This window comes from Delphinus delphis, chromosome 7, assembly GCF_949987515.2.
Source record: "Delphinus delphis chromosome 7, mDelDel1.2, whole genome shotgun sequence".
Taxonomy (NCBI): Eukaryota; Metazoa; Chordata; class Mammalia; order Artiodactyla; family Delphinidae; genus Delphinus; species Delphinus delphis.
The window spans coordinates 29,949,262-29,970,428 of record NC_082689.1 but is presented as its reverse complement, the minus strand read 5'-3'; the positions used below and the strand labels follow the sequence as shown (position 1 = coordinate 29,970,428).

Below are 21,167 nucleotides of genomic sequence, written 5' to 3'. Positions count from 1 at the left end.
GGAAAATAAAGCTAGGGTGGAAAATCAACTGCCAACGTTGTTATTTAAAAAGACTCTTATTACTGCAGAGAAAATGGACTAGATGAGTGTTTCTCAAGTTAACCATGGGAAGATGCACCTGGATGCTGCATGTTACATCATGATAAAAGTTTTCAAAGCTTATTCATAACTTCCAAAATTATCTTGCTGTGGTCCAGTAACAAGCAGCTTGCAGACTAGCACAGATCCACAGACCATCCTTGGCACTGTCCTAAACTAGAAAATCTTCAAGATGCCTCCCACTTCTAAGATGCTAGACATTAATATTTCAAATCTGGTTGCTGAGGAAGAGTAGCAAATTAGGAAGAGAAAGGCCAGTTCCCATAATATACCAGCAGTGACAAGGGCTGGTACCTACAGCATTTCTCGATGTGTGTTAAGTTTCCTTCTTTCTTTAACTTTTCTCATCTGGGTGAAATGGAGACACAGCTGGCTCACCCAACTCCCATGGTCAAGAGAAAGAAATGATACATGTGAAATCACAATATAAGTACAGGTATTATTATTAAGATGCTACTAATAGCTCCAAATAAATACAGAGCAGTAAATTCCAAACCTGATTTCGTAAAACTTCAGGCTTGTCTGTAATCTCAAGGCATGACGTGAAATTTTCCAAATAAAAGTCACTTTATCTTATTTTATTAAAACAACAAAAGAGCGAAAACTTCCCACAAAGAAAAGATTCATGACCAGATGGCTTCACTGGTGACTTACACAAAATGTTTAAAGAATTAGGGGACTTCCCTGGTGGTCCAGTGGTTAAGACTCTGAGCTTCCACTGCAGGGGGCATGGGTTCAATCCCTGGTCGGGGAGCTAAGATCCCGCATGCCACGTGTATAGATAAATAAATATTAAGAAAAGAAGGCATAGTCAGAGCTGAGGGAAAAAAATAAGGCATAGACAGTTACACCTCAATAAAAAATAAATTTTTTTAAGTGACAGCAAAATAAAAACTTTTTCAGACTTTCAAAAGCTGAAAGAATTTATCACTGGAACACCTGCACTACAAGATATATTAAAGGAAATCTCTCATACAGAAGAAAATGACATCAGATGGCAATCTGGAACTACTCAAAGAATGAAGAGCTCTCTAGAAATTGTAAAAACGTGGGGGATTATAACATGGGTAGAAGTAAAATGTACGACAACTATAGCACAAAGGATGGGAAAGGAGAAATGGAAGTACACTGTCATACGGTTCTTATACATGAAGGGGTATAACACTTAAAGATACACTAAGGCAATTAAGTATGTATACTGCAAACCCTCAAGCAACCACTATAAAAATAAAACAGAGGAATGCAGCTAATAAGCCAAGAAAGGAGATAAAATGAAATCATCATAATCAAAAAAGAAAAATGGGAAAAAGGACAAGAACAAATAGGACGAATAGAAAACAAACAGAAGATTTTAGACTTAAATCCAATAGTATCAATAATCACATTAAATTTAAATGGTCTAAATACCCCAAATAAAAAGCAGAGATTGTCAGAGTACATAAAAAAGTAAGACCTAACTATATGCGGCCAACAAGAAACCCACTTCAAATATAAAGACTAATATAGGTTAAAAGTAAAAGGACTGAAAAAGATACCAAGTTAGCAGTAACCAAAAGAAAGCTGGAGTGGCTATACTAATATCACATAAAGTAAGATCTCAGAGCAAACACTATGACTGGGATAAAGAGCGTCATTTTATAAAAATAAAAGGATCACTTCATCAAGAGAACAGAACAATCTTAAATGTTTATGTATCAAATAACAGAACTACAAAATGGGTGAAGTAAAAAGCGAAAGAACTCATACAAATCAACAGCAAAAAGGCAAAAAATCCAATTTTGCAAAAGAAAACATACAGATGGCTAATAGGTATATAAAAAGATGCTCACCATAGTTAATCATCATTAAAACGCAAATCAAAACCACAATAAGATATCACCTCACACCTGTTGGAATGGCTACTACCAAAAAGAAATAAGTGTTGGTGAGGATGCGGAGAAAAGGGAATCCTTGTACACTGCTGGTGGGAATGTAAATTGGAGCAGTCACAATGGGAAACAGTATGGAGGGTCCTCAAAAAATTAAAAATAGAACAGAATTACCATATGATCCAGCAATCTCACTTCTGGGTAAACATAACCAAAGGAAATGAAATCACTGTCTCAAAGTGAAATCACTGTCTCAAAGAGATATCAGCATCACTGTATCATTATTCACAATAGCTAAGATGTGGAAGCAACGTAAGTGCCCACACACAGATGAATGGATAAAGAAATTGTATGATATGTATACAATGGAATATTATTCAGCCATAAAAAATGAAATGTTGCCATTCATGACATCATGGACGGACATCAAGGGCATTATGCTAAATGAAATAAGTCAGAAGTAGAAACAAATACCATATGTTCTTTCTTATATGTGGAATCTTTAACAAAACAAAACAAAACAGGGACTTCCCTGGTGGTCCAGTGGCTAAGACTCTGCGCTCCCAATGCAGGGGGCCCAGGTTCGATCCCTGGTCGGGGAACTAGATTCCGCATTCATGGTGCACCCAAGAAGCCCGCATGCTGTAACTAAGATCCTGCATGCCACAACTAAGACCCAGTGCAGCCAAAATACACAAAGAAAACAAAACAAACAAAAACCCCCATCAAGCTCATAGATACAGAGACTTAATTGGTGGTTGCCAGAGACAGGGGTAATGAGTAAGAATAATAGGTGAACTGTGTTTTGGGGGATTTTGTTTTATTTGTTTTTTAGTTTCCCTAAATTTTTAAAATTTTATTTATTTTAATTTATTTATTTTTGGCTGCATTGGGTCTTCATTGCTGTGCATGGGCTTTCTCTAGTTGTGGAGAACGGAGGCTACTCTTTGTTGCAGTGCACAGCCTTCTCACTGAGGTGGCTTCTCTTGTTACGGAACACGGGCTCTAGGTGCACGGGCTTCAGTGGTTGTGGCACGCAGGCTCAGTAGTTGTGGCTCACGGGCTCTAGAGCGCAGGCTCAGTAGTTGTGGCGCACGGGCTTAGTTGCTCTGTGGCACGTGGGATCTTCCCAGACCAGGGCTTGAACCCACGTTCCCTGCATTGGCAGGCAGATTCTTAACCACTGCACCACCAGGGAAGCTCAGTTTCAATAAACTGAATAATAAAAAACGATCCTGTTTAGTCTCTCATGGTAGAAATAAGACAGCAAAAGAAACTTTGTGAACAATGATACCAAGAGTCTTATTCAGGGGCTGAAGGTCGTCCTGCTCTCCATCAACATTGCCTCACCCCATCTTCCACACCCAAGCATACATATGTTGTTTTTATTGGCTACAAAGCAAATGTGATAATATTAAGGGATGGTTTACAAATAAAGAATGTAATTTTCAAAAAAAAAAAAGTGAGAGAACTAAAAGGAGAAATAATCAAATCCACAAGTAGAGATTTCAACATCCCTTTCCAGTAACTGACAGAACAAAATGAAAGAAAATCACCAAAGATGAAAAGAAAGAAAATTAAAGAAGACCTGAACAACACTATCAACCAACTTGACTTAACTGACATTTACAGAACACTGTAATCTAAATGTGGTCTCTGAACACAGTACAATTAAATTAAAAACCAATTCCTGATAAATCCCCACATATGTGGAAACTAAATATCACTTCTAAATAACCCATAGATCAAAGAAGACATCAAAAGGGGTATTAGAGGGAATTCTCCGGTGGTCCAGTGGTTAGGACTCTACTCTCTCACTGCCAAGGGCCTGGGTTCAATCCCTATTCAGGGAACTAAGATCCCACAAGCCACGCAGCATGGCCAAAACAGAAAAAGGCGGGGGGGGGGGGGGGGGAATTAGAAAATATTTTGAATTGAATAAAAATGAAAACACGTCGTATCAAAATTTGTGGGATACAGCTAAAACCAGTGTTTGGAGGGAAATGTATAGCACCAAGCACCTATGTTAGAAAACAAGAAGGACTTCCCTGGTGATGCAGTGGTTAAGAATCTGCCTGCCAATGCAGGGGACATGGGTTCGATCCCCGGTCTGGGAAGATCCCACATGCCGTGGAGCAACTAAGCCAATGAGCCACAACTAAGCCCACATGCCGCAACTACTGAAGCCCGCACGCTGCAACTACTGAAGCCCATGCTCCGCAACAAGAGAAGCTACTATAATGAGAAGTCCACGCACCGCAACGAAGAGTAGCCCCCACTCGCCACAACTAGAGAAAACCCTCGCACAGCAACCAAGACCCAACGCAGACAAAAATAAAATTAAAAAAAAAACAAGAAATATCTCAGATTTAACTGATTTAAGCTATTACCTTAAAAACGTCAAAAAAAATTAAAGCCAAACAAAAGGAAACAAAGAGCAGAAAGCAATGAAATAAAAAACAAGAAATTAAAATTAAAAAAAAAAATCAATGAAACCAAAAGCTTTCTTCAAAAAGATTAAAATCTGGGCTTCCCTGGTAGTGCAGTGGTTGAGTCTGCCTGCCAATGCAGGGGACACGGGTTCGTGCCCCGGTCTGGGAAGATCTCACATGCCGCGGAGTGGCTGGGCCCGTGAGCCATGGCCGCTGAGCCTGCGCGTCCGGAGCCTGTGCTCCGCAACGGGAGAGGCCACAACACTGAGAGGCCCGGGTACCATAAAAAAAAAAAAAAGATTAAAATCTATTTGAAGCTATTTTTTTATATTTATTAATTTATTTTTTGGCTGTGTTGGGTCTTTGTTGCTGTGCATGGGTTTTCTCTAGCTGTGGCGAGTGGGGGCTACTCTTCGTTGCAGTGCGCGGGCTTCTCATTGCTGTGGCTTCTCTTGTTGCGGAGCACAGGCTCTAGGCGCTTGGCTTCAGTAGTTGTGGCTCAGCGGGCTCTAGAGCACAGGCTCAGTAGTTATGGTGCACGGGCTTAGTTGCTCCGTGGCATATGGGATATTCGCAGACCAGGGTTCGAACCCGTGTCCCCTGCATTGGCAGGAGGATTCTTAACCACTGCGCCACCAGGGAAATCCCTATTTGAAGCTATTTTAATTAAAACTTTGAAGTTATTTGCACAAGGACAAATAGGCCAATGGAAGAGATTAGAAAATGCACAAACAGACACACACGTTTATGTCAAGGCTTCCAATGCAATGAAAAATAAGTGTTCAATAAATAGTGCTGCTTAAATAGAGAAGCCATATGGAAAAAAAAAAAAAAAAGATCCTTGGCCCTAACTCACATCATATATAAAATATACAAAAATAAATTCCAGAAAGATTGTCAGTGAAACAATAAAGCTTCTAGACGATAATATGAGAAAATAGCTTCATGACCCTGGGGTAAGCAGTGATTTCTTATAAACAGGTCACAAATTAACCATACAGGAAAAAACTAATAAACTGTACCCATTGAAATTAAGAAATTAAGAACTATCAAAGACATCTTTAGGAATGTGAAAAGGGAAGCAGTTACTGGCAGTACTTACTGTTCCTTAATAGTACATTTAAGATACCAACTTATTTCTGCTACTGAGAGACGTAAGTAAAATCTTAAGAGCTCCACTTTGGCATAGGCATCTACAACTAAACTAAGTAACCAAGGTACCTCTGCCAAAACGAGGCCAAATTTTCTCCCCAAATTTCTTTAAGTACAATTTTGGTTTTGGAAGAAAGCCCATGAAAAGGTTCTTCGGGGGGAATGTAGCGATCACGCCACTGTGCCTTTTTTTCCCCCAAACACAATGAACTCACTGAGCAATTTTAAATGGCAAAACCTTGAGAAATTTCACATGGCCAAAACTTCTTGAAGATATAATGGACAGGCGAGGTAGGGCCAATTTTCTACAGCTCTCCATTTTCTATTACACTGAAGCACAACAAGAAGCTGGAATAAGGTAGTTCTATAGGTAGGCTAAAAAAAGAGGACAGAGGTTCCTGTGAGAGAACACAGTGGCAGATGCAGATGTGCAGCTGCAGGCACAGAAGGGATGGTAAACCAACGCAATCCCAGTTTCCCCCAAGGAAAAGAACGTAGTGCCCCATGCCTGAAGCATAATACTAGTTCAACAAGAATATGCTGAACAAGTGAATAAACAAATGAGTGAAGAGGAAAAGATTAAAGGGACAGCTGGGCAGGAAGTAAGGAAAATTGCTTGTAAAAAGGAGAAATATATACTGAAGGAAAAGAAGAGCCAGTCAAAGAAGAAGCAAGTTAGCCAAACTGGCCAAGAAAGTAAAATGCTACAGAGATGAAGACAAAGCTGATGGTCACAAGTCTGTAACAGCAAAAGAAATATTCTGAGAACTGCACTAGAAGGCAGAAATGGAATATACATGGCTCCTAATCGAGGGCAAATACTCCCAATACTAATGTTCAGGTAATTTTCAGAATTAAAATAGGATTCTTAGCTATCATTCATCATTTCCCATGAACCAGGTATTGTGCCGAGCATTTAGTTATGTTATCTATTTATAGCATTTGGAAAATTAACCCAAAATATCCCAAGTCAGGCTAAGCTGATGTGAATATTAACCTTAGGAAGCACAGTTGATATTATCTATAACTTAGAAAGCTTAAGCTCAATTGTACTTCTGTCTGAAAACAAGAAATGCTAATGGTGAGGAAACAGTCTTAAATGGCATATAAAATGGAATCTCAGAGAGAGAAAAAAAATATATAGCATTTTCCAATAGTAACTAGGAGACAGGGGAGACAGGGACAACTATACGGGATATAAAGCCCAAGAGTGGAAATGGAGGCATCAGGCTGTTATAGTTTAATGACACTGACCATTAATAAATCCAGCTAACTCTCCTTGCTCTAATCCATGTCCAAATAAGCTTCTGACTATAATTTGCTTCCCATATAGTTTTGCTTAGTGAACATCTGTACTACTTAATGATGATACTTCCTACTAAAAACTGTCATTTTGGCTTATACATTAGCCTCTAGTGAATCAGCTCCCTAAGCCTAATCATTTCTGGGTGTACTAACAAATCACATTTTTAAGCCTATAAATTCAGAAACCGGACCTTAGAATGTATATGCATACTATGATACTGTGAAATTCTAGGAGTCGGCCTGGGTGCAGATAGTCTCCCCTCTGTCTTGCTGAACACCTATTCAAACCACAGTACTTAAACGAAAATAATAACTAGCTGAGTCTGTGAGTCATCTTTTAGCCCCACAGAGAAGGATCTGTCTCAGTCCTGTCACACCGCACCAAGCATATACCTATTATGCTGAGGCAGTCCCCTGAAAGAGAACCAGTCGTCTTCTTACCACTGAAGGGGCTGGGCATTAACCTACAGCTTTCTGATAAGGTAGATATCGAGAACCTCTAACGAGATTATTTCAAAAAAATATTTTAACACAGAAACATTCAGCACATTAGAAATATCAGAGAATGGATAGGGATATCCCTGGTGGCACAGTGGTTAAGAGTCTGCCTGCCAATGCAGGGGACACAGGTTCGAGCCCTGGTCCGGGAAGATCCCACATGCCGTGGAGGAACTAAGCCCATGTGTCACAAATACTGAGCCTGTGCTCTTGAGCCCACGAGCCACAACTACTGAAGCCCTCGCACCACAACTACTGAAGTCCGTGATCTGCAACAAGAGAAGCCACTGCAATGAGAAGCCCACGCACTGCAACGAAGAGTAGCCCTCACTCGTCACAACTAGAGTAAGTCCTCGCGCAGCAAAGACCCAACGCAGCCATAAATAAATAAATTTATCTTTAAAAAATAAAATGAGGGCTTCCCTGGTGGCGCAGTGGTTAAGAATCCGCCTGCCAATGCAGGGGACACGGGTTCGAGCCCTGGTCTGGGAAGATCCCACATGCTGTGGAGCAACTAAGCCCGTGTGCCACAACTACCGAGCCCGCATGCCTAGAGCCCATGCTCCGCAACAAGAGAAGCCACTGCAGTAAGAAGCCCGCCCACCAGAATGAAGACTAGGCCCCACTCGCTGCAACTAGAGAAAGCCCACACACAGCAACAGAGACCCAACGCAGCCAAAAATAAATAAATAAATTTATTTAAAAAATAATAAAATAAAATGAAATTAGCATATATAGGAAAAATCAATCTACTACAGTGGAAATTTAAGAATAAAAAGAAGGCTTCCCTGGTGGCGCAGTGGTTGAGAGTCCGCCTGCCGATGCAGGGGACACGGGTTCGTGCCCTGGTCCGGGAAGATCCCACATGCCATGGAGTGGCTGGCCCGTGAGCCATGGCCGCTGAGCCTGCGCGTCCAGAGCCTGTGCTCCGCAACGGGAGAGGCCACAACAGTGAGAGGCCCATGTACCGAAAAAAAAAAAAAGAATAAAAAGAAAAAGGAAGACTCACGTGTGTCTTTCGTATCTGAGGGTCTCTCGGATGGACCAGGCAACCTGGTATGGCGAGGCCTGCTCTGAGTCCTCCAGTTCTTCTCCACTCTCTTCAGACCAGTCCAACCCTAGGACGGAGGAGAGGATGTTGCAAGTTAGAAAAAATGAACATTTATTTAAAATTTAGATAAAAAGCTACCCGAAATACATAACCTGACACCTATAACAAGTACTCTCATAGTGTGAATAAATCTCTCCTGATGAGTTTCAGCCCTGTTCTGGCAAAGGTATCAATAATGAATGTATGACATGCACTCGCATTTAAAATAATGACATTACAACAAAGGCTATATTCCACGGATGAACTTCTTTCGTCAGATGCTTCACAAATGGAGTAGAAACAACACAAAGCAAAGAGAGAGTTCAAGTCAAAAAAAGGGGTAAAATTTCTTAAGTATCAAAATGTTATACACTAAAATAATGTCAAAAAACATAAAACATGTTCAAAATGACAGGAGAAGAAGCCTAATTCATGTTCAGGCAAGAAAAAGTCAAAAGGTGCCAGTGGACTCATGCTATACGTCAACAAAGAAGGGGCCTAGAATATATTGTGAAAGGCAGGCACATTCCATCCCCTTTTCCCAACAACATCTCTGGAGGAAAGGACACCATCCACTAGGCAGGGTCATTCCCAGGCTCTTGTCCCCTACGGGAAGAGGGAAGGGCAGGATGGCAATGTTCTATTTCTAGTATCGCTTGGGGTTTCTTTCAGTTCTTTTAAACAAGAGCTGTCACATTTTGAGTTCCATTTGGAAAACAAGGTTAGAGGGAAAAGTGGAGAAATACAGTATAATAATGCTTATTTATTTTGTTAAATCCTATTATTTTTAATGACTGGATAATTGTTAGCTTCCAACATACAGGTTTTGCCTTTTCTTTTTTTCTTTTTTTTTTGGCCACACAGCAGAGTATGCGTGATCCTAGTTCCCCAACCAGGGATCGAACCTGTGCCCCCTGCAGTGGAAGCACAGCATCTTAACCACCTGACTGCTAAGGAAGTCCCAAAGGTTTTGCCTTTTTAATTTTGTATCTTGAAGAGGTCTTCTGTTTTTTTTTTTTTTTTTTTTTTTTTTGCGGTACGCGGGCCTCTCACTGTTGTGGCCTCTCCAGTTGCGGAGCACAGGCTCTGGACACGCAGGCTCAGCGGCCATGGCTCACGGGCCCAGCCGTTCCGCGGCCTGTGGGATCTTCCTGGACCGGGGCACGAACCCGTGTCCCCTGCCTCGGCAGGCGGACTCTCAACCACTGCGCCACCAGGGAAGCCCCTATTGAAGAGGTCTTAAATACTGATGTTGCATAGCCTAAAATACAACAGTGTGTGGACTACATAACCTTAATAAACTCATACCACTATGAAACTTTAATTAGATACCTTGATGACTAGTATTCTATGTCTTCCTTCTCGAGACCCTCAAAAATCAAAAGACCATCTTCATTAGGCACAGTTAGTTAAAAAGGACCTCACAGATTTCTTCCATAATTTAAATGAGTTTACATATGCCAAATTGGGAAATTAAGAAAAGGTTAATTGAAATGCAAATTATAAATGCTTAAAATTAAATATTGCCATTGGCATAAAGAAACGCCAAATCTAGTTCCAAGATGACTATTCAAAATGTCAGGTCATCTTAAAAACTAAGTTACTTTCTCTAACTAAAATAATTAGTAGTTTATTAAAGAGTAAATCAAAAAAAAAAAAAACAAATAAGTGACCACATCATCACCTTCAGGACGTTGAAAGGTGAGATCCTTCAAACACAAAGTGACACTCAAGGCACCTTTAAAAATTAGAACATGAGTTGTTATTTTTTATATTTTCTGTAGAAGTCATAATAATGTCTACTAAGATACCCATGCTTTCTCTGAAAAAGTCAAGATCTAAGTCATAAGAAGTAAGATGGAAGTGTTTCTCCTGTTGTAAAATTAACTGTCCAATAAAGCAAACCTTTGATCTTGGCTTCATTATCACTAGTTTCAACGTAACTAATTGAGATAACCAGCCCAAACAGGACTGTAGAAGCCAATTAAATACTGCGTTTTTCTTTAAGTATTCTTTGCTGACATGAATGCAGAGTACACTTGGTTATAATAGTGCACTGTAATTTCTGGTTTCTCCAAAATAAACTGTTTTAAAAATTTGGGTCCCTCATATGCTTGAATTTTTAAAAAATAAAAAGACAATACTTTTCTATGAGTTTTAGTTCTGTTCAAAATGATTGAAAGTTAGCCCTCAACACAACATAAAATTTCATAGTTTCAAAAGCTAAAATATTATCAGCATCTAGAAATAAACAGAAATATAAATAAAAATTTAGCAGATGATATGGGTAAAAGGTAGAATAAAAGGCAAACATTTGGAAGAAAAGTTAGATCTCTGCCTCAAAACTAATGCCTAATGAGTTCCAAACAGATGACTAAAATAATAAAAGGGCTAAAAGAAAATATAGGTGAACATATTTATATACTCTTGGAATGAAGAGAGCCTAAACAAGAGGAGAAAAAAACCTGATTCAAAAGGAAGAAATCTTTAAAAAGAGAGAGAGAATACATAAAAAAATTTAACCTCTAAATTCCAAAACCTTTATAGTAGATACTAAAAGCAAGTAACAAATGGGAGAAGAGGTTTTGCAACAAACATTAAATATGTATAAAAAGCTCTTACACCTATCAATAAAAAAGAGAAATGCTTAAATAAAAATGGATGAAAAAACTGACAAGATAAAATAGGAAATACATATGTCCAAAAAAAGTAGTATGAACCAATATTCAAAACTACATTATTAATCTAAAAGAGCAGTCCTTACTCAAAAGTATGGCCCACAGATCCCCAGGGGTCCCTGAAACCCTTTTTAGGGAGATGCTTAGGTCAACGCTATCTTCAAAACAATACTAAAATGTTATTTGCCTTTTTTACTGTGTTGACATTTGCACTGATGGTAAAAACAACAACAAAAAACCCATGGTGGGTGAAACTGCTGATGCCTTAGCGTGAACCAAGGCAGGGGCACAAAACTGTACCAGTTGTCAATATATATTCCATACCATGACTTGCAATTAAATGAAAACAAGTACACAAAAAACAATTTAAGACCATCCTTGATAAAGCACTCATTTATTAAAGACTTTATTTGATTATATCTTGATTCTTGTGTATCTGTCTTTATGATGCTGTGTGTGATGAAATGTGAGGTATATATAAAACAACTCTACTGCATCCGAAGAAAGTACAGCAGCTGTCTTGAGGAAAAGCACTTTGTAGGACTCTTAGTTGTGACCTGAACTAGCTGCTTTTCCCTCATTCAATACCAATTTTATTTGAAAGAGTGACTGACAAACTATTGGCTATCTTGCAGTCATTTTTTCTAAAATGAACATAGTGAAACCATCACCCCAAGGAAAACAATGAACAGTATTTATTGCCAATGGTAACATTCAAATGTTCACTTGAAAGCTCAGTTTTGGGGGAAAACTTGAATTTATCACTGAAAGTATGACAAATACCTAAGAGTTGGACTTCTCCGATAAGACTGGTGTTAATATTAATGAATGCAATCTAAAATTTTTGTATAATGAAATGTGTCAACATTTGGGACATCTGTGTAACTCAGTAGAGCAATATCTTCCAAATGACCAACATACGATGTTACAACATCACGCATGGGTAAAATATTCATTCAAACGTCAATGGAGGGGGGCTTCCCTGGTGGCGCAGTGGTTGAGAATCTGCCTGCCAATGCAGGGGACACGGGTTCGAGCCCCGGTCTGGGAAGATCCCACATGCCGAGGAGCAACTACTGAGCCTGCGCATCTGGAGCCTGTGCTCCGCAACAAGAGAGGCCGCGATAGTGAGAGGCCCGCGCATCGCGATGAAGAGTGGCCCCCACTTGCCGCAAGTAGTGAAAGCCCCCGTGTAGAAACGAAGACCCAACACTGCCAAAAATTAATTAATTAATTAATTAAAAAATAAAATCAATGGAGGGCTTCCCTGGTGGCGCAGTGGTTGAGAGTCCGCCTGCCGATGCAGGGGACACGGGTTCGTGCCCCGGTCCGGGAAGATCCCACATGCCGTGGAGTGGCTGGGCCCGTGAGCCATGGCCGCTGAGCCTGCGCGTCCGGAGCCTGTGCTCCGCAACGGGAGAGGCCACAACAAGTGAGAGGCCCGCGTACCGCAAAAAAAAAAAAAAAGAAAATCAATGGATTTTAATGTAACAGTATGCAAAATTCCTAGATATGGTTTCAGATTCCATGTTGAAACTAATTTTTAAGAAACTACCACTTGTCAAGTTTTGGTGTAGAACCAATTACAAATATCTACAATTATTTGGAAAAAACTATTAAAATATCCCTCCATTTTCCAGCTACAAATGTGTAAGGCCATATTTTTATCTCCTAACCAGAAAAAAAACCCCCACATATCAGGACACATTGAATGCAGAAGCACATATCTAGCACATCAGACATTAAGATTTGCTAAACAACGCCAAACAATGCTGCTCTCCCCATTATATTTGTTTTTGTTTTAGAAAAGTTATTTTTCATAAAAAGAACATGTTAACATGCAGTAACTTTATTGTTATTTTAAAATGAATTAGTTTTTTTTTAATTTCTCAGTTTTAACTTCTAATTCAGTAAATAACAGTAAATATAACTCACATATACAAAATCTCTACCACGTCCTCGATAATTTTTGAGTGCAAAAAAAGTGATTCTAAGGCCAAACACTTGAGAAACACTGATCTAAGTTATGCAAATTAAAGCAAACTTTCTATCAAATTTGCAAAGGCTAAATAATAATAATAATATCTAATATCCAGGGCTATAAAGATGTAGAGAAACTGTCATTCTCATACACTGCTGAAAGAAAAGTAAACTGACAAAATAATTCTGAAGGAAAATTTGGCAATATACATCAAAAACCTTTTTAAAAAGTGTAAAAGCTTGGGATCAGCAATTCTGCTTCCAGGAATCTATTTGAAGGAAAAATTAAAGACGTGACGGTAATTATTTTACTGAGAGGGCTATATAGTTACAACACTTTACACTTTAATAAATTAGAAATGATTTAAATTCAAGAAAGAATTCAGCTGTGACAAACTGTGTATGAAAAATTACTAACGTGATAATACATTGCAAAACATTTTTAAACAGGTTACAATACTGTACATACAACAGGAACTTACTTTTATATATCTAAAAGAATATGCCAAGATATTAACAAATAGGTATTAATAAGGCTTGGGGTGTTTTAATTTATTACTTTGCTTATCTATATTTTTTCTTTAAGTTTTATTAGTTTTTTTAATTACCAAAAGTCATACATGGTTTAATAACAAATGAAATAATATGAAGCTATAGAAGAAGAAATATCACTCCCATCTCCCCAAAACACATCCTGTCCAATTCCATCCCCCGCCATGGTAGCCAATGTTAACAGACTGATAGTGTACATCCATTCACACTTTAACTATGCTCATACCAGAGAGGCATACATCTATCCATATGATTGATCAATAGATATACTGATGTCCCTTGTTTGTTCACTTTGCTTATTTTTACAAACATGGGACAGTACAATACCTCTTGGTATTTTTCTACTTGTTAATGTATCATGAGCACATCCAGGTAAAAGATGGAGATTTCATTCATTCTTTTTAATAGCTGCATACTTCATAAAATGTATATGTACCAGAATTTACTCAATTCTGAATTTCCTATAGGTTATAAAGGTTGTTTTCAGATTTTTAATACTGCAAGCAATACTGTAAGCAATGCTGTAGTAAACATCCTGGAACACATATCTTTACATTCTGATATTTTTTTTATCCATAGATAGAGTCCCAAAAGTGAGCTTGCTGGCTATACATATACTTTTAATTAGTATATATTGTTGCATTACTCACCAGCAAAGTATGAGATCCCATATCCTCATCAACAACAGATATACTTTTTGCCAATATGATGGTAACTCATTGTTACTTTAATTTGCGTTTCCTCGTCTGTTACGAGGATTGAGGTTTTCATTTGTTTATTGACCATTTATATTTCTTCTTCCTCTATTCCCATCCTTTTCCCATTTTTCTATTGCTGTCATATGTCATGCAAATAATTTTTCCTAAAGTTAGAATCACAACTCACAACACATTCAAGAATAAATTCCAAGTGAATCAAAGGCTTAAATGATCAAAAATAAACAAACTATTAATAGAAAATACAGAATAACTGTATAAACTCGCTATCAGAGAGATTTTCTTGAGTAAGATAAAACTCAGAAGCAAAGGAAAGACAGACATTTGACTACATTAAAGTTTTATCTGTAATTTTTTGCTTTCCAATTGTGAACAGGTATTACTTTAAGATTTTTTTTTTTTCAGAAAACTGTCAGCAGATATTTACAATGCTATCTTATTCCAAAGTCCTGTGATAAGACATGTGGAGAACTTCATTAGACACACAGGGACTGAGCTCAGAGGCACAAAACCAAACACAACTGCTTTTAATACTGCTACTACTACTGCTAGAAGCTATAACTGGAATTCTAAATTCCCAGCTCCTATTTCTTCTGTAACCTGTTCACCAGTCACTGTCCTGTCCAGTAGCATATTTACTTTAAAGCGGTCTACCTAAATACGAATCTTTAATTGACCACTCTGTCCAAGTATTCTTTTACTCCTATTACATGAGAAGGTTATGAAAATAAAACCTTGTGCAATAGGCACGTCTTGTCACATTACACACACATGATATGGTAAAATAGACGGTAACTCACCTAAATGGGGAAACAGATCAGTGTCCAGCTGATGTTTTTGGGTGCACAGTTTCACCAGTCTCTGCAGTCGACTTATACAAGAGAAGTGTGGAGAGAAGGCTGTGGCTTTCATAAGGACCCGGTCAGTCCTGGGCGGGTCCACGACGGGAGCCCTACTAGATGGCAGGAGGGGCAGAGGCCTCTTGTGAGACAACTGCCTGGCTTGTGCTATAGTGTGTGGAGTGGGGGCCACTCCCTGCATTGGTAGGCTGGTGTTCTGAGGTTGAGGTGACTTGCAGACTAGACCCTGCGGTGGCGCTGGAGGTTTTAAAGTGGATAAAGGTGACAGGTGGGAGTGCTGCTGCGGAGGCTGCTGCTGAGAAGGTGCAGGAGGGGGACTAAAGTGCTCTTGTCGAACTTTTAAAATCTCTGTCTCTCTCTGGCGCTGCCGATTCTGGGCCAACTTGCTCTGCAACTTCTTTCTCACAGTTGCCCCTTTCTTTAGGTCATCATCTTCCTCGTTGAAAGCAAATGGGTCTTCCAACTCAGTTTCCAGGTAGTGGAGAGGGACCCTTGCCCCCGGTGGAGAGAGGGACATTCCATCCAGTCCATTGGGCATCTTCAAGGCCAACGTGGGCACCGTCAGGCTAAAGGCCATGGTATCCATCTGGTGCCTGACCTTTACCTCATCTATAGGATCATTCTTTTTCTTCCTCTCTTTTTTCGGGATAAAGCCAAGTACCTGCAAGTGGCTGTTGCAGTACCTTTAAAAATACACACATATACAGGAAAATGTTCATGATACATATTAAGAAAAGGAGAATATAAAACTACGTATCATAAAATGTGAATCCTAATATGTTCAAAATGCATGACTATAATAACTCTTTGGCATTCATGGATGTGATTTATACAACTTCCACTACCCTCAAGCAATCCTCAAAGTCTGTGCAATTTTGCTAAAGCAAATATATGAATTGCACATGTGAAGAGGCTGCCAGACAGAAGCAAGTCATTCAAATAGTGAGTGGCCCTGGATAACCAACCACGCAGCTATTGCTTCTCACACTGCTTTGTTATTCTCTATTCATAGCATACAAAGTAGCTCATCAGGAGTCTAAAGGATCACTTAAAATTCTCTTATGGAGAAAAAAATACATGTCCCAATGCCATTCAAGTATTGGAGATTCACAAAGATCTTACGACATAACACTTCAGAATGTTAAATGTCAAAGAAATGATACAAATGAACGTATTTACAAAACAGAAACCGGCTCACAGACTTAGAGAATGAACTTATGGTTATGGGGGGAGGGGGGAAGGATGGAGGGAAGGGATAGTCAGGGCGTGCGGGATCCACATGTACGCACTGCTGTATTTAAAAAGGATAACCAACAAGGACCTACTGTATAGCACAGGGCACTCTGCTCAGTGTTATGCGGCAGCCTGGATGAGAGGGGAGTCTGGGGGAGAATGGATACCTGTATATGTATGGCTGAGTCACTTTGCTGTGCACCTGAAACTATCACAACATTGTTAATCGGCTATGCTCCAATATAAAATAAAAAGTTTAAAAAAAAAAAAGAATGTCAAATGTCTACTGTGTGTGTTCTACACACACACACACATACACACACAAAGAGAGAGAGGGAGAAGGAGAAAATGAAATAATAAAACTAGTTAGTGCGATAATCGATTAAATGAGTTTCTCAATAGCCAGTCACGTGTTAAGTACATGGATTATCTCCTCTAGCTAGTTTCTACCTGCAGTAGGTACTAAAATAATGCCCTTTATACAGATGAGGAAACTAAATTTTATACAAATTAAATAACTTGCCCAAAGCCACCTATCTGGAAAGTGACAGAGCTGAGACAAACTAAAAATCAAAGCTTGTATAGCACAGGAAACAATATTTAATATCCTGTGATAAACTATAATGGAAAAGACTATGAAGAAGAATGTATATATATGTATAACTGAATCACTGTGCTATACAGCAGAAATTAACACAACATTGTAAATCAACTATACTTCAATTAAAAAAATAGAAAAAAATAAAAGTCAAAGCTCACAAAGACTCAATAAGTCTTCAACAATGAGCAGGTTACTTCTGTAATATAAATAATATTTTAAAAATACTATGAAAAGACAGAATCCTTCTACATAATGAGAAAGTAGAATGCATGTTATTCCAATAAATTTCACTGAAATCCTGTGAAGGCTTCTAACCAGTAGAAAAGTAGTATTTCCTAAACTGGTATACCTCATGCAGTTCCAAGGTATGTTAACAAGTATGTCATAAAAACAGTATTCCATGCTTAAATAAATTTGGAAAATGCTGGCTTAAACAGAATTAAATAATGATTTCATCATTTGTTTCTGCTAAACAACCTCTCAAAGCATTCTGTATGATACTGTGCATTATACACCAAGGGTAGAAATCTACCCATATAGCATTGCTTCCCAAACACATTTAAAACGGCACCTATTTTATTGCAGCATATTTATGACATCTCCATAGAACACAGTTTGGGGAAAAAGGCAATAAAGTAAATAATGCCAATCCCCAAACTCAATGGGCTGCAACAAAAAACTGTTTTAATGATTGTTAAAAACACAGATTCACCAAAAATCAGGACACATGGTTTTGTTGGTTTGTCTTAAAAATAAATCTATCAGAGGCACTCTTTAATTTTAAATAGAACTATTAAGAAAAAGCTTTCTGGACAGTAAAGAGACGTTACACTGTGTGTGTGTGTGTGTGTGTGCGCGCGTGCACGCACACGCGTGTGCCTAGCAGGTTTGAGCTAGGTCCCTTACACACCTTAAACAGAACAGAGTCATAAAGCTGCAGCCAACAGGGAAAAGGGTTTCTGGGATAACTGTACTAAGCTTCCCAACAAAGAGTTAATGGTTTTTGTTATTTTCTACTCATTTTCAAATTAACAAAAGGATTAGTACTATTAGTGGGGAGAAATGAAGTGGGTTTTTTAAATTTAGAAATCAAACTCTTCTGCTCATTTACATGGGCAGCCTGGACTGGTAAATGAGGCTACTATGTACTACATTACCTAATCCAGCAGAGGCAAATCCGCATGTACAGTCCTCCTTCAACCCCACCCTCAACTCCCACTCCAGCCACTGTCACACTATCACAACATTTAGCCTGAACTCTTAAAAACTCTGCCTCTTCTAAAAGGGAAAATTCTTCATAACTAGAATTAGAACAGCTTCGTTATGAACAGCATTTAAAGTAATGCAAATATGAATTTCCAGTCTAAAAGAATACAGGGAACTGACTGCAAATGGGTTGTTTTGAGGGGATGAAAATGTAAAATTAGACTGTGTTGATAGGTGCACACTCCTGTAAATAAACTAACAAATACTGAATTGTACATTTCAAATGCGTGACTTGTACGGTATGTGAATTATATCTTAAGTTGTTTTAGAAAAGAATAAATATAGGAAACAAGAAAATTTCTTGGTAAATACATACCATTAAATAAATATATATATAAAATTATATCAAACTTAAATTTAAAATACTATATAAAGTAACCAACTTAATATACCCATTTATCTCTAAGCTATCAAGGCTACAGTAATGGGCCTTAGCTTCCCACTGTATATTAGAAAATGGACTTTTCAATTATACCAGTACTTCTACCGAACATAACACTATTCTATCGAAAAGACAGAATCCCATAAGTTAGCACTTATAATACACACCAGGTTAAGTTACACACCAGATATTAAGAAGCTTCCTCTAGCTGACTACCAACCAGATAATTCTGTCAATTAAAAGTCCTTGGGAATTTGTTTTCTAAAACTATACATAAAACCATGTCAAATCCGTAAGTGTCCAAGGAGTAACTGCCTTAACAATGATAAAAGCTTATTTTCAAAAGAATATTAATCTTTTCTTCACTGTATCATATAGTACAGTTATAACTATTATATTTATACACAGGTTTAAACATATTATTACATGAATTCAATCTGGGTTTCTTGAGGTAATATATTACCTCCTACTAATGTCTACTTTAATCTGTTTTCAATCAACCCTACAACAAGAAAAGTATTCATAGCATTTGTGATGTGATTTTGGACCAATTCTGAAAAAATGTATAACTTAGCATTTATTAAGCCTAGTTTCTCTTGACACAGCAACACAAAAGTCCTTTCCCTTCTTGTTCTAAAAAACGAAAATTACTTCAAATATAAAGGTGAAGACGTATGCTTCAGAGAATTAATATTTTGGAGAAATTCAGAGTGACTCTCACTTTACTTCTTGCTTTTAGCTATTAAGATAACACGTCGACTGAAATAAAAAAAATCCAAGGTTGACAAAAATTGCAACTGTGTGTGATAAACTAAATTTAAGACAAAATTATAGAAATGTGATTATAATGGATCTTGAAGTAAAAAAGTTAATCTAAGTCCATCCATTCTTCAAGTTAGAAAAGGGCAGCAGTAAGAAATTATTTTCAGTCAGCTAAAACCAACTGGAAAGACATGCTTAGCCTAATACCTTGGTACCTTTCTCACCTGAGATTAAAATTTTATTCCTTTCCTCACTAAACAGCTGTTTCTAACTTTCAGGTATTGTAATCTGAAGCCTAAAGTGCTCATTAGAAATTCTACGAGAGTATTCCCAAATCACCACATTATACTATACTCACTTTCGTGGGATATTTATCAACACAAATTATTTATTTCACCCTAAAAGTTTAAAAGTTGCTCACCATGACACATAAAATACATGATTCCTTTTCAACCAATTTACGTAGGTGACATTCGCTTATATATAGGAACAAAAATAAAGGTTGTATATGTATTTTTTAAAGACAGAAGTAAAAAGTTCAAATTTCTACCTAAAGATAACAAGTATTTGAAACTTTTAGGAAAATAAGCATGCATCTCTCTGTAATATCCTACAATGATCAGCATGGTTTCTGGAGAACTGAGAATAAAGAGACATAAAAAAAGAGATTACATGTGAAATCATATAAATTTTCCTAAGAATATGAAAGATGAATAATCAGCATAAGACTCCTTTAAAAACACCTCCACATTTTATTTAACTCAGAAAAATATAAATTCATAATCCTAGTCAAAAAGCCTACTTTACTATGAAAATACAGTTTCTAAATTATAGTAAATATAGTCTATATGGAACCCTTTTTAACCAAAAGAAGTCTGAGAGGAAGTAAATCTGAATGATTCAAGTAATCATTCTTTTGAATAACTCTTTTTCAATAAGTACATACCATTTGCTACCTTTCAAACAAAGATTTAAAAACTCTAAAATTATTATCATTAATTATAACACCTAAGTAGTTCCTATAATTTCTCTCACTTTGGCTGATGAAATTCTAAGTAGAGAAATCAGGAAATACTTTCTAAGGCTACAAACCAAACACATCAGTGCCAAGACTTCAAGCAAAAAAATTTTTTTAAAAAAATAATCCTAGAAAGTCTATTAAGTAAAAAAGAAGAAAACAAATATACATTTCAAATAATTCCCCAAAGTTACTACTCCATTTCTTAAATATTGCCATCACTCATCTTTAGAACCATTCTAAAGTTTACTTAGATTACCCCCAGAACTCAACATTTAAGTTCATCATATCAAAACACAAACAAACCAAAAAAACCAACTCCCAAGCCTACTAATTAATAATCAAAGATTGCTTTCCACTGTCAGCGCTTACCTGCGGTCCTCTGATTTAGGGATGGGGTTGGTGCAGCGCTGGCTATTATACTTGGCCACATATTCACATTGCTTGAAGGGGGCAGTCTTGTCCTCCAGAACGTGTCTGATACAGAAAGCGTAGCCGTTGAGTCGCCGCTGCTTGCACAGTTTGGGGCTATATGAGCACAAGGGCTTATTGTCAACCTCAGAGAAGTGTATATGTTTCCCTTCATACATCACGTGACTCTATTCCTTGTGAACATCAGCTAAAAGACCACCACAAAAAAAGAAACCCAAATGATAAATCAGAGAGTATAATGCA

The 21,167-nt window shown here is 37.8% G+C and overlaps 1 protein-coding gene across 7 annotated transcripts in view; it reads right to left on the bottom strand.

The window, feature by feature from the left end:
• The window catches only part of INO80D (INO80 complex subunit D), a 61,122-nt gene that overhangs the window by 20,386 nt on the left and 19,569 nt on the right, over window positions 1–21,167 (bottom strand). For 6 of the 7 annotated variants that reach the window (XM_060016235.1, XM_060016236.1, XM_060016238.1 and 3 more), the window contains 3 exons: window positions 20,865–21,111; window positions 15,171–15,913; window positions 8,364–8,472 (listed from right to left, as the gene is read on the bottom strand). In XM_060016235.1, coding sequence (XP_059872218.1) covers window positions 8,364–8,472; window positions 15,171–15,913; window positions 20,865–21,082 — 1,070 coding nt within the window. In that variant the 5' untranslated portion in view covers window positions 21,083–21,111. The remainder of the gene's footprint in view (window positions 1–8,363; window positions 8,473–15,170; window positions 15,914–20,864; window positions 21,112–21,167) is intronic. The other variant, XM_060016239.1, reaches the window with a different exon arrangement.